This window comes from Pongo pygmaeus, chromosome 12 (genome assembly GCF_028885625.2).
Source record: "Pongo pygmaeus isolate AG05252 chromosome 12, NHGRI_mPonPyg2-v2.0_pri, whole genome shotgun sequence".
Classification (NCBI taxonomy): Eukaryota; Metazoa; Chordata; class Mammalia; order Primates; family Hominidae; genus Pongo; species Pongo pygmaeus.
In genome coordinates, this window is record NC_072385.2 from 90,500,732 (window position 1) to 90,524,939 (window position 24,208).

The 24,208-nt window shown below is 51.4% G+C and overlaps 2 protein-coding genes and 1 long non-coding RNA gene across 11 annotated transcripts in view; 2 read left to right on the forward strand and 1 right to left on the reverse strand.

Annotated features, from left to right (window-relative positions):
• THADA (THADA armadillo repeat containing) overlaps window positions 1-8,746 on the forward strand; it is a 366,352-nt gene extending 357,606 nt beyond the window's left edge. For all 9 annotated transcript variants that reach the window (XM_054475156.2, XM_063648769.1, XM_054475159.2 and 6 more), the window contains 2 exons: window positions 6,741-6,910; window positions 8,257-8,746. In XM_054475156.2, coding sequence (XP_054331131.1) covers window positions 6,741-6,910; window positions 8,257-8,649 — 563 coding nt within the window. In that variant the 3' untranslated portion in view covers window positions 8,650-8,746. The remainder of the gene's footprint in view (window positions 1-6,740; window positions 6,911-8,256) is intronic.
• A 1,174-nt stretch (window positions 8,747-9,920) lies between these two features.
• LOC129030025 (uncharacterized) lies at window positions 9,921-12,395 on the reverse strand. Its single transcript, XR_010123109.1, has 3 exons — window positions 11,910-12,395; window positions 11,518-11,667; window positions 9,921-10,046 (listed from the first exon to the last, which is right to left on the reverse strand). It is a non-coding gene; the product is annotated as an uncharacterized LOC129030025 (long non-coding RNA).
• A 560-nt stretch (window positions 12,396-12,955) lies between these two features.
• On the forward strand, window positions 12,956-16,863 carry ZFP36L2 (ZFP36 ring finger protein like 2). The gene is made up of 2 exons (XM_054475177.2): window positions 12,956-13,339; window positions 13,853-16,863. Exons 1-2 carry the CDS (start codon window positions 13,289-13,291, stop codon window positions 15,281-15,283), a joined length of 1,482 nt encoding a protein of 493 aa, XP_054331152.1. The 5' UTR covers window positions 12,956-13,288; the 3' UTR covers window positions 15,284-16,863.
• Window positions 16,864-24,208: the final 7,345 nt, after the last annotated feature.

Here is a 24,208-nt window from a genome sequence, read left to right on the forward strand (position 1 = left end):
GACCAATGGCCTTAGTCTAGAAGGCATCTCCCCCATAATACTTTAAAATCAGACCATGGGCTTAATCCGTGGTCTGAAATAGTTTTCAAGGCTGGCACCTGGAAAACATCCACTTTGACATCTTTCTTTCAATCAGTAGTTGAAAGCAACCTCAAAACCTGTGACTTACCTGTCTACCTGCCTAGAAATTAATAATCACTTCCCCTAGTGGGGGGAATCAGAGGCTGAGATTTGTAGTGGAGCCAACACACTGTGTGAGGCCTGGGTCTTCACCTCCAGCCCTGTTGTGGGGTGGGGGATGGGGGTGGCGGCGCTCTTCATGGAGGCAGAGAAGAAGCACCAGGGAGTATCAGCACATAAGAGGGTTTCTGATAGCTAGGCATCTGCCTTGGATGGGGAGCCCTGATGTGGCTGGGGCAGTAGCAAGATGAAGGCTATACTGCAGCAGCCCTGAAGCCTCTGGTTTGCTTCCCTCCTCTGCAATCCCAGTGAGTTATCCCTTCACAAGGATGGAAGGCACCAGATTAACCAATTCTAAATGCTGATCCATCACATTTCCAACATGATTCCAAATGACTGCATGTTAATCCCACTTGTGTAGGCCTACCACAGACAAACCCCACCCATTTGAAGCACTCCAGGAAGATTCTAGGGCATATTTCTTCTTGCCCTAGCAGTGTAGCCAGTGGGAGGAAGAGCCTCGGAGATCATTTATTCCCCACATTGACGTCTTCCTCCCACCAACCCCCAGCTCCCACAGCTCTTGGCACGTGAACCACTCCACTGAGCACCTGATGTCCCTGCTGTTGCCTGGGTGTTTGTCTTACCTTCCCACCTAGACCTCCTGCTTCTTCGTTCCCTTTTGTGGCTGATTACTATTCCATTGTATGAATTTATAACCACATTTTATTTATCCATTTATTAGCTGATGGACATTTGGGTTATTTCCACATCTTGGCTCTTACGAACAAGGCTGCTATGAATGTTTATGTACAAGTTTTTGTGTGGACTTGTCTTTTTCTCTCTCTTAGATACACTCCTAGGAGTGCAGTTATTGGGTCATAGGTTTAATCTTTTGAGGAGAACTGCAAGACTGTTTTCCAAAGTGGCTACACCATTTTACACTCCCACTAAAAATATATGAGGGTTCCAATTTCTCCACATCTTTGCCAAAACTTAACTTTTTTTTTTTATTATAGTCATCCCAGTGGGTATGAAGTGGAGTATGACTGGGGTTTTGATTTGCATTTTCCTGATGGTTAATGATGCTAAGCATCTTTTCATGTGTTTATTATTACTGAGTATTAAGAGTTCTTTATGTAGTTTAAATACAGTCCCTTGTCAGAGACTGGATTTGCTCATATTTTCTCCCTTTCTGTGAATTATCCTTTCACTTTCTTTTTGGTGTTACTTTGAAGCACGAAAGTTTTCCATTTTGAGAAAGCCCAGTCTTCCTTCTCTCCCTTCCTCCCTCCCTCCCTCCCTTCTTTCCTTCCTCTTTTTTTTTTTGAGATGGAATCTTGCTCTGTCACCTAGGCTGGAGTGCAGTGGCGGGATCTTGGCTCACTGCAACCTCCACCTCCCGGGTTCAAGCAACTCTCCTGCCTCAGCCTCCCGAGTAGCTGGGACTACAGATGTCCACCACCACGCCTGGCTAATTTTTGTATTTTTAGTAGAGACAGGGTTTCACCCTATTGGGTCAGGCTGGTCTCGAACTCCTGACCTCAGGTGATCCACCCACCTCAGCCTCCCAAAGTGCTGGGATTACAGGCATGAGCCACAGCACCCAGCCTGACAAAGCCCAGTTTCTCTAATGCTGCTTGTGTTTTCGATGTCATATCTAAGAAATAGTTGCCTAATTCAAGGTCATACAGATTTACTTCTATGTTTTCTTCTGTGAGTTTTCTAAGGCCAAGCGTGGTGGCTCAAGGCCGGGCGTGGTGGTTTACGCCTGTAATCCCAGCACTTTCGGAGGCCGAGGCGGGTGGATCACGAGGTCAGGAGTTCAAGACCAGCCTGGCCAAGATGGTGAAACCCCGTCTCTAGTAAAAATATAAAAAATTTAGCCAGGCACAGTGGCAGGCACCTGTAATCCCAGCTACTCAGGGAGGATGAGGCAGGAGAATTTCTTGAACCTGGGCAGCAGAGGTTGCAGTGAGCTGAGATCGCGCCACTGCACTCCAGCCTGGGCGACAGACAGACTCCATCTCAGAAAAAAAAAAAAAAATCAAATGAGTTTTCTAGTTTTCGCTCTTACATTTAGGTGTTCGATACATTTTTATTTTTGTATATTGTGTGAGGTAGGCGTCCAACTTCATTCTTTCGCAGGTGTGTATCCAGTTGTCCCAGGATTACTGGTTGAAAAGACTGTTTTTTCCCCATTATTTTGGTACCCTTGTCAAAAATCATTTGACCATAAATGTGAGGGTGTGTTTCTGGACTCTCAGTCTGTTGATTTGTGTAATCTGCCCTTGCTGTTCTGTTGATCTATATGTCTATCCTTATGCCAGTACCACGCTGTCTTTATTCCTTTTTTTTTTTTTTTTTTGAGACAGAGTCTTGCTCCATCACCCAGGCTAGTGTGCAGTGGCGCGATCTCGGCTCACTGCAAGCTCCGCTTCCCGAGTTCACGCCATTCTCCTGCCTCAGCCTTCCAAGTAGCTGGGACCACAGGCGCCCGCCACCATGCCTGGCTAATTTTTTTTTTTTTTTTTTTTTTTTTTTGTATTTTTAGTAGAGACGGGGTTTCACTACATTAGCCAGGATGGTCTCGATCTCCTGACCTCATGATCCACCTGCCTCGGCCTCCCAAAGTGCTGGGATTACAGGCGTGAGCCACCGCGTCCGGCCCACACTGTCTTTATTCCTATAGCTTTGTAGTAAGTTTTGAAATCAGGAAGTGTGAGTCCTCCAATTTTGTTTTCTTTTTCAAGATTGTTTTGGATACACAGCAGATTCTTTATTTTTTGTAGCAACAGGGTCTTGTCTCAAGTGATCCTTCCAACTTAGCCTCCCAAAATTAGGGGATTACAGGTGTGAGCCACTGAGCCCAGCCTCTCAGCAGATTCTTAAAACACACTTGTTGCTTGGCTGCTTGCTTTCTTGTTTCCTTGATGGACTGGCCAGCCTGTGAGAGCCTAGCTGGCCTGCATGCTTAAGTGACAAATTCCTCTTCTACTCCAGCCTCCCTTCATAAGGCATTTGGCCAGTAGAGATCTAGGCAGTTCTGGCTGAGCTGTCTTAGTCCAGGGCAAGGTAGTAAGAGACAGAATTTGGCAGGTTGCAGCTGGTCCCTCAAGCAGGAGATCTAAATCCAACTCATCCTTTCTCCACCATCCCCAAAACATCTCAGCATTCCTTCCTCTTCTGTCTTTGCCTTGCAGGCTTGGAGTCTGGGTAGTTAAGAGTTTTATCTAGACCCACTTCTGGCCACATCACACCAGCTCTTCCCTTTTGCCTGTCATCCCACCACTCTCCTGCCCCTTCCTAACCATGATTCATGGCAAAATGGTGCAGGATGGGCCAGGCGTGGTGGCTCACGCCTGTAATCCCAGCACTTTGGGAGGCCGAGGCGGGTGGATCACAAGGTCAGGAGATCGAGACCATCATGGCTAACACGGTGAAACCCCGTCTCTACTAAAAACTCAAAAAAAATTTAGCCGGGCGTGGTGGCGGGCGCCTGTAGTGCCAGCTACTCGGGAGGCCGAGGCAGGAGAATGGCATGAACCCGGGAGGCAGAGCTTGCAGTGAGCCAAGATCGCGCCACTGCACTCCAGCCTGGGTGACAGAGCGAGACTCTGTCTCAAAAAAAAAAAAATGGTGCAGGATAGAGGCTACCTGTCCTGTCAGGTGGGGCTAGTGCAGCAGCCTAGCCTTCCTTGGTGGCATCTCTGGTCACCCCCATAGGTTCTTTATGGACTCAACAGGAATGTCACTTGAGCTGCAGGTACTGATTTTGCTGATGGATGATGAAATTTTTTTCTTCCCTGTTGGGCTTTCAGTCCTTGCCTTAAGGAGACCATAAAAAAAGTGGTGGGAGGCCAGGTGCAGTGGCTCATGCGTGTAATCCCAGCACTTTGGGAGGCCGAGGGGGCAGATCACTTGAGGTCAGGAGTTCGAGACCAGCCTGACCAACATGGAGAAACCCCGTCTCTACTAAAAATACAAAATTAGCCGGGTGTGGTGGCGCATGCCTGCAATCCCAGCTACTTGCGAGGCTGAGGCAGGAGAATCACTTAAACCCGGGAAGCGGAGGTCGCGGTGAGCCGAGATCGCACCACTGCACTCCAGCCTGGGCAACAAGAGCGAAACTCTGTCTCAAAACAACAACAACAAAAAAGTGATAGGCTGGGCACAGTGGTTCATGCCTGTAATCCCAGCGCATTGGAAGGCTGAGGCGGGTGAATCACTTGAGGTCAGGAGTTCGAGACTAGCCTGGCCAACATGGTGAAACCCCATCTCTACTAAAAATACAAAAATTAGCCGGCCATGATGGCAGGTGCCTGTAATCCCAGTTACTCAGGAGGTTGAGGCGGGAGAATCGCTTGAACCCGGGGAGGTGGAGGTTGCAGTGAGCTGAGATCACGCCACTGCACTCAAGCCTGGGCAATACAGCAAGACTCAGTCTGAAAAAAAAAAAAAAGAGTGATAAACCCACTGGGTGCAGTGGCTCATACCTGTAATCCCAGCACTTTGGAAGGCTGAGGTGGGTAGATCACTTGAGGTCAGGAGTTTGAGACCAGCCCGGCCAACATGGTGAAACCCTGTCTCTACGAAAAATACAAAAATTAGCTGGGCAAAAACAGAATTATCTGGGTGTCACGGTGACATATGCCTGTAGTCCCAGCTACTTGGGGGCTAAGGCAGGAGAATTGCTTGAACCCAGGAGGCGGAGGTTGCAGTGAGCCAAGATCACGCCACTGTACTCCAGCCTAGGCAACAGACTCTGTCTCAATCAATCAGTAAAAGTTGAAGGGAAAAAAGAAAGAAAAAGGCCACTTAATTATCCCTTCTCTATACAGATTCTCAGCCAATTGAGAACTGCAGAAAGGAGTTAGATAGAGGTAAAAATGGAGACTGTATTGTAGGTAGAGGCTCAGTCAACACATGGCTCAGACCCACAGCCAAAATGCACCTTCACCCCCTCCCCTTTTCTGTTTCCTGGTTTAAATCTGGGTTCTAGGCTGCAGAGCAAGCAGCATGGGGAACAGGGACACTAAAGGGCAAGTGTCCTGGGTGACTTATCTGGAGCTCTCAAGATGGTGAGATCAGTCCTTTCGCCTGCTTACATGCAACTAGGTGCTGCTGTGTGACCTCTGAATAGTCCTGGCCCTACTGCAGGGTCATTACCCCTGCTGACCCCACCATCAAAACCTCTGGAATGTTGATGCTGGTTCTCCAAATCTGCACTTTGCATGCACCATGAAACTTGTTGCCAACTGTAATTTCTTGATGTGTGCAAGTGGGTTATGTAATACCCAACCCGTAGGATGCTAGAAGGACTGGGGAGACAGCATTTGATCAGCGCCTGGCACTCACTAGGCCCTCGGTGGGGCCATCCCAGTAAGCCTGGTTCAACACCCAGGGGAACTAAGCCTGCTGTTGCAGATTCTCGGCCGTCTGCCTGTGTGCCGAGTAAGTCTCTTCGGGGTCCAAATGGTCAGGGTAAGTCTGTGTGCTCAAGTTAGAGATGTGGATTTGGGAGTGATCAGGGCTCAACAGAAATGCATCACTGAAAGACAGGCATTGGTGCAAGATGGGCCTACAGAGGTCCATTGTCTGTGCAGTGGGCTTTCAGTCCCGTGTTTCAGACACCCTCCAGGTTTGGGATGGGAGGGGCAGAGTTGTTAGGGGAAGTGACAACACCCCTGAGCCTCCCTCCAAACCCATATTTAGGATTGTCTAAGGCCAAATGTTGAAATAAGCAATGGTTTCCCCAAGGCCCCCTGCTTCCTCTTTCTGCAGCCTTCTTTTCTTTCAGTGCTCTTCCTCCAAGCACCCAGGAAAACAAGGGTCCAAAAACAAAAAACTCCAAGACAGAGGGCAGCAAAATAGGAGCCAAATGCAGCCTACCACCTGCTTTTTACAGCCCATGAGCTATCAATGGCTTTTACATTTTTAATTGGTTGGAAAAAAATAATATTTTGTGACACAGTAAATTCAAATTTCAGTGTCCATAAATAAAGTTTTATTGGAACACAGCCACAACCATTTGTTTACAAATTGTCTATGGCTGCTTTCAGCTGAGTTGAGGAGGTATAGGCTTGCAAAGTCTAAAATATTGACTCTCTGGCCCTTTAAGGAAAAACTTGCCAATGCCTTGCTCTAGGATGTGTCTTGTGCCCAGGAGATCTGCTTTCCAAGGAAAGGACAAACCAGTCAAATCCAGGCAGATGTGCAGAGGAGACACTGGACAGGGAAGCCTTCCTGATCCTTCTGGTGACACTGGAGGAGCTGAGGGGGGATAACTCTCTAATCCTGCAGATGGGACTGCTTCTGTCCACACTGAGTTAGGGGGCATGGAAACAGTGGGTTCAGGCCTATGACTCATTCTAACAGTATAAATAGCAGGATTCAGAAGGTGATTAATCGTCTCCAGTGAGCCCACCCTACCAGCTTCCCTGCCAGGCTGGTGGCAGCGATTTTACCTGAGGCCTTTCATGTTCCCAGGGTCCTGCAGGCTGCCCTGGGGCCGGCCCTGAGCAGTATATTCATTGCTCACCTTTCTCCTGTCTTTGCAGAGTTTGCCTTCTGCCAGGTGGATGCCTCCATCGCTCTGGCCCTGGCCCTGGCCGTCCTATGTGATCTGCTCCAGCAGTGGGACCAGCTGGCCCCTGGACTGCCCATCCTGCTGGGATGGCTGTTGGGAGAGAGTGATGACCTCGTGGCCTGTGTGGAGAGCATGCATCAGGTGATCCCGGGGCGTCAGGGGAGTGGGAGGCAGGGTTGGAGTGTCCTAAACCCGCTAGATGCAGCACCTACAGCCTCAGCTGGGCTTGTGCATGCTTAGACAGAGCAGGAACCACTAGGAAAGTCACCCACTGGGTGCTGCCGCGGACACAGGGACACTCTCAGGCTGACTTCTGGGGTGCTGTTGGTCAGCCTCCAGATTAGCCAGGGGAGAGAACTCGGAAAGAAGCCCCTGGCCGGGCACAGTGGCTCACGCTTGTAATCCCAGCACTTTGGGAGGCCAAGGCAGGCGGATCATGAGGTCAGGAGATCGAGACCATCCTGGCTAACACGGTGAAACCCCGTCTCTACTAAAAATACAAAAAATTAGCCGGGCGTGGTGGTGGGCGCCTGTAGTCCCAGCTACTCGGGAGGCTGAGGCAGGAGAATGGCGTGAACCCGGGAGGCGGAGGTTGCAGTGAGCCGAGATTGCACCACTGCACTCCAGCCTGGGCAACAGAGCAAGACTCCATCTCAAAAAGAAAAAAAAAGAAGACCCTGGATGCGGAGTTTTATTATGGAGACTGCTTGTTAGTCAGTATTGGAGTTAGCCTGGGGCTTCCCAAAGTTAGGTCTGAGGGTGAAGCATTTTCAGAGAATTAGGATCTTTGCTGTGAACTTCCTGCTTGAAGAAAACTATTATTAGCCCCCTCCAGGGTGGGTGCAGTCACAGATAGGGAAACCGAGGACAAAGACAAGCAGCAAAAGCATCCTGAGAACTGAAATTGATCGCCACCAGCATCTGACTGAGCTGGCCTTCTTGGCATCCCCAGCAGGCCAAGGGTTCAAAACACATTGTCCCTGTTTATGAGAAATTTGGAGACATGGTAAGTGTCTGATAAAAGGACCTTGAGAATCACAGTGTTATAGAAACAGGACACAGCCTAGTGTCCTGTGTTTGGAGATTCTTTCCTCTCTGGCCTGCTGCAGAGATGACCTTTCCTCCCTCCTCTCCAATTTCCAGCTGCACCTTAAACTCTAGGGCCCACTCCCTTGTTGAAGTCCCCTTTTCAGCATCCATCCCCCAAAGTATCTTGACTTTGAACCACAAACACATCTTTATCCAAGGTCATGTTAAGTCTGGGGAAAAAATTCCCCTCTGGTGGAGAAATACAGTGAGTGAAAATAGAAGGTGACTTTCAAGGCTGCAAGTGGTGTGTGTACATGGATGACAGGCGAGAGTGCACCCTCTTTGTCAGGTGGGGGAAGGGAAACCCCTCTTGCATCTGGCAGGGTACTGCTTGGTCTGGACTGGGGCTTGTCACCATTCCCTGTAAGACTGACTTTCGGCTTTTTCATCTGATTTAGGTGGAAGACTACCTGTTTGAAAAAGCAGAAGTCAACTTTTGGGCGGAGACCCTGATCTTTGTGAAATACCTCTGCAAGCACCTCTTCTGTCTCCTCTCGAAGTCCAGCTGGCGTCCCCCAAGCCCTGAGATACTCTGTCACCTTCAAAGGATGGTGTCAGAGCAGTGCCACCTCCTGTCTCAGCTCTTCAGAGAGCTTCCACCAGCTGCTGAGTTTGTGAAGACAGTGGAGTTCACAAGACTACGCATTCAAGAGGAAAGGACTTTGGCTTGCTTGAGGCTGCTGGCCTTTTTGGAAGGAAAGGAAGGGGAAGACACCCTAGTTCTCAGTGTTTGGGACTCTTATGCAGAAGCGAGGCAGTTAACTCTTCCAAGAACAGAAGCGGCATGTTGAAGAAAATTTGGGGGATTGGAATGGGGGTTTGTGTGGATTTTTCCTCCACTAAATCTGCAGGAAACATGTTGAACATAAATTCAAAAATGTTATCCCATTCATGCCTCCCCTGCTTCTGTGAGTCCAGTCGTCTGTCACTCCTTACAGAGAAACTTTTCTTCAGTTCACTCATTCAGGGCAGCCTATTTTATTGCTGCTACTGTAGGAAGTGAGGCAACTCCATTGCAGATTTACTCTGTCCCCAGGTGCAGGCCACCTGCAGGCCTGAATGAGCCTTTTTCATCCCCCAGGGTCTCTAATGTCCTGCCATAGCCGCCCTGCATTCTCTGTGAAATGACTACACAGAGTTGGATTTTAGCACATACACATGATCCCTCCCCCTCCCCTTTTCTGGCTTTATGTAGGGGCTGGATTAGTTGGCAAACAGCCCATTTGGTCAGATTTATAAATTTTGTTCCATTTTAGCAAAGCAGAAATATGTTCCAAATGTTGGATCCTAGGAGAATTCAGGATCAACTTTGCACAAATAATTTATTTTTATTGTCTGCATGTGTTAAGTCCTGCAGTGACCTACACATTCCATCCTAATTATTCAAAGAGCCATTGAGCATTCCCCCTAACCCCCAAAAAGTATGCTAATGCTAGGAAACCTGATTTTGCCACCCAGTGAAAGTATATCCATGCTCTTAGCTGTGAGGAGGAACCTGAGGAAAGGAGAGCCAGAGAAAATGACTTATTCTATGCCTACATTACCTATCACTTGCTTGGTGGCAGTAACAAGTGTCTCATTTAAGATGCCATTAAACACATTTATTAGCCGGGCGCGGTGGTTCACACCTGTAATCCCAGCACACTGGGAGGCTGAGGCGGGTGGATCACAAGGTCAGGAGTTCAAGACCAGGCTGGCCAAGATGGTGAAACCCCGTCTCTACAAAAAATACAAAAAAATTAGCCGGGCGTGGTGGTGGGCGCCTGTAATCCCAGCCACTCTGGAGGCTGAGGCAGAGAACTGCTTGAACCCGGGAAGCGGAGGTTGCAGTGAGCCAAGATCGCACCACTGTACTCCAGCCTGGACGACAGAGCGAGACTCGTCTAAAAACACACACACACACACACCCTTTACACACACACACACACACACTCTCTCATCCTTTGCAGTGATTTTAATCTAGAAACCTTAATGATTTTCTGCCTTTTCAAGCCCAGCCCAGCCCTCTTCCTCACACATCCAGCAGGTGGCGCTCTTGCATACGTTTTGCTGCTGGTCCAGTTTTTCATTGGCTCACCATTTTTTATTTATAATTTCAGAATAAGTGTTACCCACTAACAGTTATCTTGAGAATCATAGCTTTGGATGGGTAGTAGCTTCATCTGCATTCATTTTTCATCCTACTGATCTGAAAAAAAACATTTCATAGTATGTAAATTTGCTCCAGATTTTAAGGTCTGTAAAAAAAAAAAAAAAAGTACTCAGGTAAATGATCACTTAGAGTAATTTCATTGATGTTTCAGAGTCTGAAGGGGCGGGTTAGAGGAGAGTGAGTTTACAATCATTTCCTACTGCAGAAAAGCTCATATTTCAAATGTAATTCATCGCTCTTCGAGAGAAAACCATCTAACTAAAAATGCAGCTGTAAGCCAGGCATGGTGGTGCACACTTGTAATCCCAGCTACTCAGGAGGCTGAGGTAGGAGGATCGCCCAGGAGTTCATGCCTGTGAAAGGCCACTGCACTCCAGCCTGAGTAACACAGCAAAACCCCATCACTAAAAGAAAGGAATTTAAGAACAAAAAAGCGGCCATACTGGAAGTATAGGAAAGGGGCTTTGTAGGAAGAGGCAGGAAAGAAGTTAACTCAGTGTCCAAAGTTTTGTCCTAAAGAGAACAGGAAATTCCCTGGGTGGTTTTGCAACCACTCGGCCCCAAATGTGGTTTTTGTGATCCTGAATTAATTACCTAGTTAGGCAGCTGTGTAGCCCACACCTGATGGAAAGCTGCCAACCTAACACTTTTTGTTCTAAGACCTAGTTGGTGAGAAGTGAGGGACTTGGTAACATAAATGTGGTGATAACCACAGAAAAATAATTATGAAACTGGCCCAACAAAGCCCCAGCTCATTGGAAATGGCCAGCACTTCTTTTTTTTCTCCATTTAAAATGAAATAAAAGCAGCTACATTATACATTTTATACTAGCAGGTACTCTGTACACAAGCATGTCCCATCACATGTCCACATGTTATCTCCAGAATCCTAATCTGCAAAGTGGGTGTTCTCACAGCTGTTGACTGGGACTCACCCCAGATTTGGACATTGATTCAAACAGATGTTTCCATTGGTTCTGTATCTGAAATCTTGTTACTAACCTAATAGGAGTGCCTAGGGAAGTGGCTGTTTCACAGTTTGGTGAGATGTTTGGGGTCATCTCACCAAAGGACAAACCAGACCACAGTTGCCCAGGTATGTCAAGGGGTCAATGTAGGGTAGGTGCTAAAAGTGAAACTGGTCCCTCTGAGGTCACCTACTCTTGGCTGTGAGTCGTAGGGTCCAGGACTTGGGTGCCCCCACAGCTCTGCACTCGTGATTCTGTGGATGTCTGTGCATCTGGCCATAGTTCAGAAGCCTGGCTTTCTCCACCCTTATGCTTTTGTCAATTTGGTTTAATACATAAAGATGGTTTAGTTCTTGTCTTTTAAACACCTTCACAGGTATCATTTGCACCTTGCCAAAGGTGAGAGATGAATAAAGCAGGAATATTATCTTCGTTTAACAAGGAAACCCAAGTACCAAAGAGATGATGTGATTTGCCTAAGACCACATGATTTATATGGGGCAGGGCCTGAACTCCAGCCCAGCATTCCTGATTCTTACCCTGGACTCTGGCTGCCTGGGCCATGAGCGGAGTACAGTAGCGGGAAATGCAGGCTACACTCCAGGGACTCGAATCCCTGAGTGGCAGGCCTAGTTCTTTCCCCAGCGGGTCCGGGACCTTCGAGCTTCAGGCCCAAGCTTTTTGGCAACCTGTATGTATGAACGCGGAGCGAGAAGTGCCCTAGACCAGACTCCAGATCGTTCCTAGTGGGGCTGTCAGCGGCTTTAGCCTCACTGGGCGCTAGATGGGAGTGTCTGCTCCGTACCCGGACGAAGGCGGGGCGCCCGCTGGCAAAGCGCATTTTCCAGCGCAAGCTGTTGGGGTGTGGGGCTGGCGAGTGAGGGAAAACAAGAGGGTGGCGCGCCCACCATTAGCGTCTGTGCAGCCTCACCTGCGCCGCGGGTTGGTCTCAGCCGGATCCTGCAGCCCTCATCGAGCAAAGGCTGGGCGCGGCGCCCCCACTGCCGGGGAGGGAAGAGGCTGGAAGAACGCAACAGGCCCAGGCTGTGCCGGGCGGGGAGCCTCGGCAGGCAGCTGCACCCCCAGCCCCAGAGGGCTGGGGAAGGCCGGGCCGACCAGCAGACGGAAAGGGTGGCGCTAAGTCGCCTTCAAGCCCGCACGGCTCTCCCGGCCTTTCCTCCTGTCCTCAGAGTCAGCTCCCCCGCCCGGGACGTCCCGCGCCACTCCGCGCCTTTGGCCCTCGCTCAAGGTCTTGTGATGTGATTAGCAAAGCCAGCGCCTTGTCCTCAGACACTCAGCCCTGCCCGGCAGGCCCCGGCGCTCAAGCCCTGTTTACTGAGCCTGGGCGGGGAGGGGGCGGAGAAACGAGCCCGGGCTCCACCGGCAAGACTGCCGCGGCGGCCGCCCGCGTGGCCACCCCCACCCCCACCCCCACCCCCACCGCGACTCCACGTGCAGTCCGGCTGGAGCCGCCACCGACTGGACGCAGGCCCCGAGCCCCCGCCTCCTGGCCGGGGCACCCTTTGCAAACCCGCCAGGCCGCGGGGATGGTGGCGATATTCTGGCATTTTGCAATTCCCGCGCCCAGCACAAAACCGAAGGTGGGAGCTAAAAGCTCCACAGGTCCGCCTCGGAAAACAGGGCAGGGAAAGACACGTCCAGGGCTGCAGAATCCCGGCCACGCTAAACGTACCGGGGCTCTCCGACCGCGCAGCCCCAGAGGAGGAGAGCTTGCCTTCCCGCCGCCACCCGGCGGCATCCACTGGGGCCGAGCGCTACATGCCACACCGGCCTCCGGGGCCGCCGGCCCCGCCCGGAGGCCTCCCGCCCCCTCCCCCGGAGGAAAAAAATTGGCGGCGGCCAATGGGAGGCCGGGAAGGCGCCTGACGTCCGCGAGCGGGCGGGCGGCGTTGCCTGGAGACCCCGGCGGGGGCCGAGTTCTGTCCCCACCCCCGGCGCGCCCGCCCCGCCGCAGCCGCACTCCCGGGCTCTATATAGGGCGCGCGCTCGCGGGCCGCCGAGTTCCAGCAGTCCGCGAGCTGCCGTCGGCTCCGCGGGGGGGGCGGGCCGGGCACCCCGGGGCGCGGAGGAGCGCTCCTCGCTTCTCTCCTTCCCCCCTGCCGCACTCCGCCGGACCCTCCCGCCGGCCCGCGCCGCTGCCCTCGCCCTCTCCTCTCGCCCCCCGGCAAACTTTCGGCCCCTCCCCGCCCCTCGCCCGTTATTCGTCGTGGCTCAAGCCCGGCCACGCCGCCCCAAGGGCTCCTCCCGATCTCCCGGCCTGCCGCTCCGGCCACTGCGGGATCCAGAAACATGTCGACCACACTTCTGTCCGCCTTCTACGATGTCGACTTCTTGTGCAAGGTACGCCGGGGAGCGGGCCGGGCCGGCAGCAGCCGTTCTAGTTCTTGGACTTTGCCTCTGTCCCCAGGTCCTGGGGGACGCCCCTCCCGCCCTGCCTTTTAGGTCGGGAAAGTCCCGGGGTTTGCAAAACAGTGTGCGAGCGCCCTGGAGGCGGGGAGGGCGGCAAGGAGGGCGCCGGTGTCGCGGTTGAGTTTCTCCACTGCCGACCGCGGCCACGCTGCCCGGGGCTTCCCGGACAGGCTTTGCGCCGCCCACCTCGGCGGCCGGGGCGGAGGATCACGTGTCGAAACCCAGCGCGGCCCACGGTGGGCGTCCTCCCCGCTCCCGCTCCCTCCAGCAAGATCTCGCTGGTTTTGCGCGTGTATAGGTGGAGGGTGGAGGCCGAGTTGGGATCCGCCAAGAGTGGGGGAAAAAAAAGGAAAAGAATCAGGCTGGGAGTTCCTCTGCGGCTCGCCCCGAGTCTGTCTTCCCCTTCCGTTTTTCATCCCTTCCCCGCTCCCCTCCCTTTGGCAGACGGAGAAATCCCTGGCCAACCTCAACCTGAACAACATGCTGGACAAGAAGGCGGTGGGGACGCCCGTGGCCGCCGCCCCCAGCTCGGGCTTCGCGCCGGGCTTCCTCCGACGGCACTCGGCCAGCAACCTGCATGCACTCGCCCACCCCGCGCCCAGCCCCGGCAGCTGCTCGCCCAAGTTCCCGGGCGCCGCTAACGGCAGCAGCTGCGGCAGCGCGGCGGCCGGCGGCCCGACCTCCTACGGCACCCTTAAGGAGCCGTCGGGGGGCGGCGGCACAGCCCTGCTCAACAAGGAGAACAAATTCCGGGACCGCTCGTTCAGTGAGAACGGCGACCGCAGCCAGCACCTCCTGCACCTGCAGCAACAGCAGAAGGGGGGCGGCGGCTCCCAGATCAACTCCACGCGCTACAAGACCGAGCTGTGCCGGCCCTTCGAGGAGAGCGGCACGTGCAAGTACGGTGAAAAGTGCCAGTTCGCGCATGGCTTCCACGAGCTGCGCAGCCTGACTCGCCATCCGAAGTACAAGACCGAGCTGTGCCGCACCTTCCACACCATCGGCTTCTGCCCCTACGGGCCGCGCTGCCACTTCATCCACAACGCGGACGAGCGGCGGCCCGCGCCGTCGGGGGGCGCCTCCGGGGACCTGCGTGCCTTTGGCACGCGCGATGCGCTGCACCTGGGCTTCCCGCGGGAGCCGCGGCCCAAGCTGCACCACAGCCTCAGCTTCTCGGGCTTCCCGTCGGGCCACCATCAGCCCCCGGGCGGCCTCGAGTCGCCGCTGCTGCTCGACAGCCCCACGTCGCGCACTCCGCCGCCGCCCTCCTGCTCTTCGGCGTCGTCCTGCTCCTCCTCCGCCTCCTCCTGTTCTTCGGCCTCCGCGGCATCCACGCCCTCGGGCGCCCCGACATGCTGCGCCTCCGCGGCGGCCGCGGCTGCGGCCGCTCTGCTGTACGGCACCGGGGGCGCCGAGGACCTGCTGGCGCCGGGGGCCCCGTGCGCGGCCTGCTCGTCGGCCTCGTGCGCCAACAACGCCTTCGCCTTCGGCCCGGAGCTCAGCAGCCTCATCACGCCGCTCGCCATCCAGACCCACAACTTTGCCGCCGTGGCCGCCGCCGCCTACTACCGCAGTCAGCAGCAGCAGCAGCAGGGCCTGGCGCCCCCCGCGCAGCCCCCGGCGCCGCCCAGCGCGACCCTCCCCGCCGGGGCCGCTGCACCTCCCTCGCCACCCTTCAGCTTCCAGCTGCCGCGCCGTCTGTCCGACTCGCCCGTGTTCGACGCGCCCCCCAGCCCCCCGGACTCGCTGTCGGACCGCGACAGCTACCTGAGCGGCTCCCTGAGCTCCGGCAGCCTCAGCGGCTCCGAGTCTCCCAGCCTCGACCCCGGCCGCCGCCTGCCAATCTTCAGCCGCCTCTCCATCTCCGACGACTGAGGCAAGAGGGCGCCAGTGAGGAGGAAGGGAAGGCGGCTCAGAGATGTTGGAGGACACCCCTCGCCATCTCGCCCTTGCTGGGGGCACGGGAGTTGGGGGGTGACATGGGCCCCAGGCAGACTGCAAGCCCGACCGAGCACTTGGACTCGAACTCTGTGCCGGGAGGGGCCCCCACCCCTCCTTTTTCGGTTTCCTCTTGGGTTTTTTTGGTTTTTTTTTTTATTATTATTACGAAGTTTAATTCTTTTTGAGCAAAAAAGTCGAGAAACTTTTTCTATTGAACAAAATATTCACAACAGGGCAGTTGTGATACGAATAGAACAAAAAAAAAAAAAAACACTTAAACTTTTTTAGGACTCCGATGAGTTTGGGACTTCAGGAAAAATCAACCCAGCACCAGCAGCTACCAACCACCATTCCATCTCTTCACTTGAACAGCATTAGTTAAGTCCAGATGTGGGAACCCTTCTCATGGAAGAAGTTCCTAATTGTGTGTCTCAGACCGGTGTAAACAAACCAGCCAGCCGCCACCTTGCTTAAACCTATAAGCTTTTTAGAATCCAGTATTCTGCCAAGAATATGCCTTGATAGTTAGCCCTCAGCCCATAGGTGTTTTTTGTTTTTTAACAGAATTATATATGTCTGGGGGTGAAAAAACCCTTGCATTCCAAAGGTCCATACTGGTTACTGGTTGCATTGCCACCACTTAGTGGATGTTTAGTTTAGAACCATTTTGTCTGCTCCCTCTGGAAGCCTTGCGCAGAGCTTACTTTGTAATTGTTGGAGAATAACTGCTGAATTTTTAGCTGTTTTGAGTTGATTCGCACCACTGCACCACAACTCAATATGAAAAAAACTATTTAACTTATTTATTATCTTGTGAAAAGTATACAATGAAAATTTTGTTCATACTGTATTTATCAAGTATGATGAAAAGCAATAGATATATATTCTTTTATTATGTTAAATTATGATTGCCATTATTAATCGGCAAAATGTGGAGTGTATGTTCTTTTCACAGTAATATATGCCTTTTGTAACTTCACTTGGTTATTTTATTGTAAATGAGTACAAAATTCTTAATTTAAGAGATTGTATGTAATATTTATTTCATTAATTTCTTTCCTTGTTTACGTAAATTTTGAAAGATTGCATGATTTCTTGACAGAAATCTATCTTGATGCTGTGGAAGTAGTTTGAGGAACATCCTATGAGTTTTCTTAGAATGTATAAAGGTTGTAGCCCATCCAACTTGAAAGAAAAAAATGACCACATACTTTGCAATCAGGCTGAAATGTGGCATGCTTTTCTAATTCCAACTTTATAAACTAGCAAAAAAGTGTTTGCTTATTCCACCAGTTCTACTGTGACATACTCGAGTATAAACACATGTAGCAATAACGGGGAGTGGGGGGGAGTCTCACAGTGCCTTTGGAAGGGCCAGAACTTGCCTTAAATCTTCCTCAACCAAATAAGTATTTTATTAGTGCTTGAGAGAATCTGAATGTAGGATGGGTTCAACTGCACAAAAGGAAAAGATTTTTACCACTTTTTTTATATAGATATAAAGTGAAGCAACCGCCTCTTAGTGCTGAAATATGTAGTACATGAATATGCCTTGTTTAATTACAGAAGATTCCAAAACTTGTACTTTTTTTTTTTTTCCGTGTAGAAAGGAATGTCTCCTAAGCTTTCCTGGACAGCAGATGAATGAGCGGTAGCTTTAGTTTGTACGTAGGTACAGTTGGAGCACTATATGTACTCTCTGGACTACTTTGGACAGAAGTAGGTTTTTGAATGTAACAAGATAAGTCAACTTGAGTTGTAATATATTTTGGGGAATCAGTTCACTACAAATTGTGACTGTAAACATTGTACTGTAAATGTTTTGTAGTTTTCCCCCAATAAAATTTTTGGGAAAAAAAGGTATTAACATGTAAGAGCTTTCTTTTTAAACAGGAATGTCTAGCTTTCTAGCTTCCCAGCTAACCATGTCTGCCATTCCCCAGGTCTTGGCATGGTGGGGGAGGACTTGGAGAGCTGGCAGAGCCAGAGTTCAGAAGAGCCTGCGTCCTCTCAGCCCGTATATATTTTATAAGCAAGTTCTTCTAACTGAAAGAAAGTAATTATTCGGACTGTCAAGGGCATTAGCTAGCTGTTCCCTTTGGTAATAAGATGCATCCCAGAGTTGGCTGGCTGGTAGCAGGGCCTGGCCGGGAGGCCTGAAGGGGTGTGGCCTGCCTGTGAGTCACTGAGTGGATCATGTGGCTGCGGTAGCAGCTGAGGGTCCGATTTTTTGCTGGGAAACAGAACTGCTTGGGTGGGGAAGGGGAGGAGGATCTTTCTGCAGCCGGTGGCCTGCCAGGCCTGAGTGCTGAGCTGGAGGTGGAGAGTGAGGCCAGGCTTTTTCTGGGTCGGAGAACTGGAGTTTTGCCTGGATTTTGGAAAGCCTGGTATGTCCTTGTGGACAGGGTGGAGGGGAAGATTAAACAGGTTAAACTTATATCTGGGTGATGTTTGCTTATGCGAACAACTTCCTCTGGGAATGAACACATACAAGTTATTTATGCGAAAAAGATTTCTTGTGTGTGCTTTAGAGGACTGTAACTGACCAGAAAGCAAATTCAACTCAGGTCTCTAGAAAAAGGAAGGAAAAAAAGACATTGATTTGCCTGCTGATTTTGCAAACAGTTGAACAAAATCTTACTATAGTGACTCTGGCTGTTTCTAACTTTAAAACAATCACTTTAGGAACTTAAGTTGGGTTCATAAATCAATTCATGTTTCTTCTCCACCGCCGTCCCCCATACACACAGTTCAGACACTTTCCAAAGTAGGTAAGAGACTTAGCAGTAGTTTGCTTTCTCATATACAACAGCTGGGCTCCATCAACAATCCTCGCATCCCCGCTACCTCCCAGGCCCTGCCTTAGCCAGGGTCTCTGGTGACTCACAGCTGAGCATGGAGGGGAAGGGGCAGTCTGGTGGATACGCCAGGCCTGGGGCAGCTGTTTCACGTTAACGATGATTGCACTGGCGTTAACTGGAGCGTTTTGGTGCTTGTTGCATTGTTGCATGCTGCCAAAGGGGATGGGAAACAGTTTCAAGGTTCTCCCAGATGCCAGTCCCTGACTGAAGGCCTCAGCAGCGGGGGAGGGGAAGCCCGAGGCCAAGGAGGGCTCAGGAGGGGCGACGACTGCAGGCTCTCTGGCCCCTACACCATAAAGAATGTGCAGTGGGGAGGAAAAGTCTAAAATGTGGTGCTATTTAGGTTAAGCTGCATTTCAAAGGCCTTGTTTCCACTTCATTCCTCAACTTATTTTTCTAAACAAGTACTTTTGATCAGCTGGAATGTTGGGGTAAGCCACATTCATTTTTAAAAACTGGTTTGTTTGAAAAGCCCAACTGTTAGGATCTGAAGTTTTGTATCGCAGATCCAGTGGAGCATGGAAAGCTACGGGGGGATCTTTCAGAAATTTCCTCTTGCCGCAGATCAATGGAGGGTACTAGGTCATTGTCTTCCTGCAGCACCTGGAAATTAACAGCAAAAAAAAAACCTCTACCGTTGCTTGATCACCCTTAGAAAAGTTTTCTTGTAAATTAAGGAAATAGAAGTAAAGATTGCAAGTAATGACAAACCAAAATTCCCATCCCGGACTGTTAAGACTGAGTTGCACTTAGAAACTACGGGAGAGAAAATTCCTCCGTAGTCAGTTGTGAAAATGAGCCCAGAATGTGATGGTGTTTAGAATGTCTTCATCGTGGCGTTTCCACTGGATGTCTGAAGACCGAGGTATTTTTTAAGCAGCCCAATTAGTGTGTGCCACCTTCTAACTTATTTCAGAGAAAGGATGTGTGCATGTACACATTTTCCACCCCTCATGCTGTCTGAATCTACTGCTGGGTGTGTAAAAGAGAAAAAAAAAGCACACACAAAAAAACTATTCAGAAGGCCAAAGCTCTGCACCAGCCCCAGGGAATAGATGGAGGATTGTGAGCCCTGCAGTGGCTCAGGACCCCGGATGACAGAGCCAGGCCTGGTGGGCCCGACGCAGGAAAAACAAGCAGGCCTAGCTCTTGGCCGCCAGCTTGGCCCGGCACTAGAATGCTCGGTGCTAAAACCTGCCTGGGGGGGCTCAGAAAAACCCCAGGGTGGCCATGTGCAGGGAGGAAGCCCGCTAGAGAGCATTGAACCTCGGAAAGGAACCGTCCCCAGACTCCCGCTCTCCTTCAGTTTCGCTTGTGGTGACAAGTGAAGGCGGATGTGACTGTCACCAAGTTTTCTTGAGACCGGAAGTTGGGTCTCGGCACCGTCCTCGGCCTTCGAAGTTCGTGGGAGCCGGCACAGCCCTTAGAGGCTAGCCGGGCTTACCTTCCATCAGGGGCCCATTGTCGTGAACTCTAATTGTGTTTATTTTTTCTTGTCCACACTCCTGGGGGATACGCAGAGCTGTGGCCGTCCAGGGCGATTCCAGTTCTGCGCTGCTGCTGGCACGGCTGAGGGAGGGAGGAGGAGAGCGGGAGCTGTGGCGGGGCGGGGCCTGGCGGCTGGACAGGCCTCCCCAGGCCGAGCCCTGCAGGGAGGAGGCGGGAGGGAGCGGGGCAGCAGGAAGCCACAGCACCTCCAGGGCCCAACCTCTCCTGATGGGTTTTGCTAGACCTTGAAAGAGTGTGTGTGTGTATGTGTGTGTTGTGTGTGTGTGTGTGTGTGTGTTGTGTGTGTGTGTTCGCGCGCGCATGCATGCCGTGCACGTGTGTGGAGGTCTGAGGGGTGCGCCTGTATGGGAAGTGTATTAGTACGTGTTTCTGCGTCCTTTTCTGTCTATGGGTGTGCAGAGGTTTGTGGTGTTGCTCCGTCTGCAGGTGTTCAGGGGTCGGCATGTGTGATGTCGCCCTAGGGGAGTACTGGTGTGTGGATCTGTGTGCTTCTGCATGTGGAGGCTATGTGAGGGGAAGGTCTGTGGGTATGGCTCTGTTTGGATGTGAGTGTGTCTGTGTGTAAGTGTGTGTGGATGTGTGTGAGTGCTGGTGTGGGTTTGGGTGTATCTGTTGCTGTGTAGGTATGTGGGTCTTTGGGGTGTGCCTGGGTGTGGGTGTGTCTGTTGTGATGTGGGGGTTGGTGTGTATGCAGGGGTGTGTGTGCTGGTATACATGGGTGTGTCTGTGTAAGTATGTGTGGATGTGTGTGAGGGCTGGTGTGGGTTTGGGTATGTTTGTTGCTGTGTGGGTAGGTATGTGGGTCTTTGGGGTATGTCTGAGTCTGGGGGAGGGGGGTGTGTGTGTGTGTGATCTATGGGAGTGGGTTTGGGTGTGCCTGTGTGTAGCTGCTGCTGTGTGTGGGTAGGTGTGTGGCTCTGTGGGGGGTGAGCAGCTGTAGGTGTTGCTGTGTATTTGGGTCTGGATGTGTCTGCTGCGGTGTGCATGTGGGTGTGTCTGTATGTGGGTGTTACCAACACCTACGGAGGAAAAGCAGACCTTTTTAGCATGACTCTTTCAAGTTTAAAAACTGCTTTCAAAACCCGGAAATGACCGCCAGGCTGGCATCCGCTTCCTGCAGGGCAGCAGGCCAGACAGGGCTGGGTGGGAGGGTGGTCAATGGGCCCCTGCCTTGCAGGGACCCCAGACTCACCTCTGTTGCTGGGCACACCTGCCAAGGACAGGCCTTGGTGCCGCTGGCTGTCTGCAGGGACATTTTTAGAAAGAATTCACTCTGGGGGAAGGGGGAGGGGCCCTTTTATTTTCATCTGGGCAGAAATAGCTCCTGTCAGATAGCAGCTCTTGTGCCCTCTAGGGTGAGAGGCAGCTCTGAAATAGAAGGAAAGATATTAAGGACTCGAGACAGACAAGAAAACTCCTGAGCTCGCTGAAACCAAGTTTAAAATATTTCTCTAAAAATAAGCTTTGTTTTTCTTGTGGATTCCTCCAGCCCTCGTGTCAGGGTGCTTAGCTGGTCTGGGACGCCAGGCGGAATTTTTAAAAAACCAAGTGTTTCCCAGCTGTGGCCTTGGAAAGTTCTCTGTTTTCCATTTATTAAACTCCTAGTTTCCGGCTAATTAAAATTATTTTCAAATAAAACTCCATGGCCCAGCAATATTTGATGAAACACAGAATTCCCGGTGACCCCTCTGCAGGGGGCCAGGTGGCTGTGGGGCCGCCTGTGTCCCCTCCAGTGGGCTCAGTGTTGGTTTTATGGAGAGAGGGAACCCGGGCCTTTGAAATGCAGACCCAGGGCCCTGTCTTACTAAATCCCACCTCCGCTCCCGTGGTGACTGCATGCTGGTGTGGTGACTGCTTGCAGGCGGGCAGTCTCTGGGTCCTGCACCACTTGAGAAGGGGCTGCGGGGTAATTGGAAACCTGCTGTTTGTTTCCCCTGCACCACTAATAACCTGAGCAGAGGGAGGTGCACGTCAGGGGAGAGGAACTTGGCTGAGGCATGTGGCCACATGATCTTCTGCTACCTGGTGGTTTCTCCCTGGCCCAGCAGCTGTGGAGACTTCAGCTCCCACCAGGCCAATGTGCCAGGACTTTATTGAGCACCTATAAGATGCCCAGACTGACATCTAGTCCCGGAGTTGGGTGGGACTTGACTGACATCCAGGGCCACATGTTATGCAGATGGAAGTCGGTGAGGCTGCAGGGTGGAGGCAGATTTTGCTGAGGGCCAGAGCTGGTGGGATTCAGACTTACAGACAGATCCCCCTCCATGGTCCCTCGCATTCAGCCCACACAGCAGTGGGGCAGGATACTGGGTCTGTTGGCCCGGCCCTGCCCTTTCATTCATCCCACAGAGAGTTCTCCATTGTCTAGTAAATGCCTGCACTGGGCTAAGAGAGGGGAGCTGACAGGTGTTATTCCTGCCTTCAGGGAGTCTGCATAATGATTTCAAGGTTCATTCATGTTGTAGCAGAAATCAACTTCGTTCCTTTTTTATGACTGAATAATATTCCGGTGGATGGGATTTTGGGTTGTTTCCACTTTTTAGCTACTGTTGAATGTTGAATAATCCTGCTATGCACAAGTGTACAAGTCCGTGTGTGAACATAAACTTTCTTTTTTTTTTTTGGAGATGGAATCTATCTATCACCCAGACTGAAGTGCAGTGGTACAATCTCGGCTCACTGCAACCTCCGCCTCCTGAGTTCAAGTGATCCTCCTGCTTCAGCCTCCTGAGTAGCTGGGATTACAGGCAAGCACCACCACGCCCAGCTAATTTTTGTGTTTTTAGTAGAGACAGGGTTTCTCCATGTTGGCCTGGCTGGTCTCAAACTCCTGACCTCAGGTGATCCACCCACCTTGGCCTCCCAAAGTGCTGGGATTACAGGCATGAACCACTGCGCCCAGCCCATCTTAGTTTTTTCAAAAAGTACAATCACAAGCTGAAATCCAGGCTATAAAGGGGAAGAACAAGGTACTAAGGGAGCATCTGTCAGGGAAATTGACCACACGTAGGGCCCAGAAGGCGCCTGAAGAAGCAAGAAAGGGCTGGGCATGGTGGCTCACACATGTAATCCCAGCACTTTGGGAGGCCCAGGTGGAGGATCGCTTGAGCCCAGAAGTTGGAGACCAGCCTGGGGGACGTGGTGAAACCCCTTCTCTACAAAATATTCTTTTTTTTTTTTTTTTTTTTGAGGCAGAGTCTTGCTCTGTCATCCAGGCTGGAATGCAATAGCGCAGTCTTGGCTCACTGCAACCTCTGCCTCCCGGGTTCAAGCAATTCTCCTGCCTCAGCCTCTTGAGTAGCTGGGACTACAGGTGCTTGCCACCACATCCGGCTAATTTTTGTATTTTTAGTAGAAACAGGGTTTTACCGTGTTGGCCAGGCTGGTCTCGAACTCCTGACCTCGTGATCCATCTGCCTTGGCCTCCCAAAGTGCTGGGATTACAGGCCTGAGCCACCACGCCCGGCTCTTTAACAAATTAGCTGGGAGTGATAGTGCACCACTGCACTCCAGCCTGGGGAACAGAGCAACACTTTGTCTCCAAAAAAAAAAAAGTTGTGTTTTTTTTTCACCGCAGAGCGCAGAGGGTTATCACACGTGGAAAGAGCTGGGACTCTGGAGTCAGATGGGGGCAATGGATCCTCAGGTGCTGCGAATTACTCGCTGGGTTACCTTGAGCACAGTTCACAGCCTCTTTGAGACTCAGTTTCTTCATTTGAAAAATGTGTTAATACATAGTTGCTGTTACAAAGATTAAGTGAGATAATACACATAAAGTGCCTTGCCCAGGGCCTGGAGGTTGTGTGTTGAGGAGCACGGGCTGGCTGCTATTATTAGTAGCAGAACACTTCATCCCCTTCTGCTACCCTCCTACCCTGGCCGAAGCTCACAGTTCTCCAGGTCAGAATGCCTTAACAATTCTAATAGCTACTATTTATGGAGCTCCTATTATATACTAAAGCTTTACATATGTTAATGAAGTCCTATAACAACCCAAGACCGACGTCCTATTGCTATTCCCATTTCAAAGATGAGGAAATGAGCTCAGAGGAGTTGTTATATGCCTGCGGCCATGGGGTGGGAAATGTCAAGGAAGAATCCAAAGGAATCTAAGCTTTTGCTCTTTCAAATACCACAGGCTGCTTTCCTGACCCCTTTCTTCCTGCTTTACTCTCACCTGTCTATAAAGCCCTGATCCTTTAAGGAACCCTCCAGGATTTCATTCCAGGGTAGACTGTGTCCTGCCTCATCTGTGCGTTTTTTTGTTTTGTTTTGTTTTTAATAGAGACAGGGTCTCACCATTGTGCCCAGGCTGGTCTCAAACTCCTGGGCTCAAGTGATCCGCCCACCTCAGCCTCCCAAAGTGCTGGGATTATAGGCATGAGCCACCACACCCGGCCTCATCTGTTTTTTAAAACACAGCTGGGCACAGTGGCTCCTGCCTGTAATCCCAGCATTTTGGGAAGCTGAGGCGGACAGATCACTT

Coding starts and splice junctions, on each gene's coding strand:
- ZFP36L2 (XM_054475177.2), top strand. CDS start 13,289: ATGTCGACCACACTTCTGTCCGCCTTCTACGATGTCGACTTCTTGTGC. Junction 13,340..13,852: donor ATGTCGACTTCTTGTGCAAG/GTACGCCGGGGA, acceptor TCCCTTTGGCAG/ACGGAGAAATCCCTGGCCAA.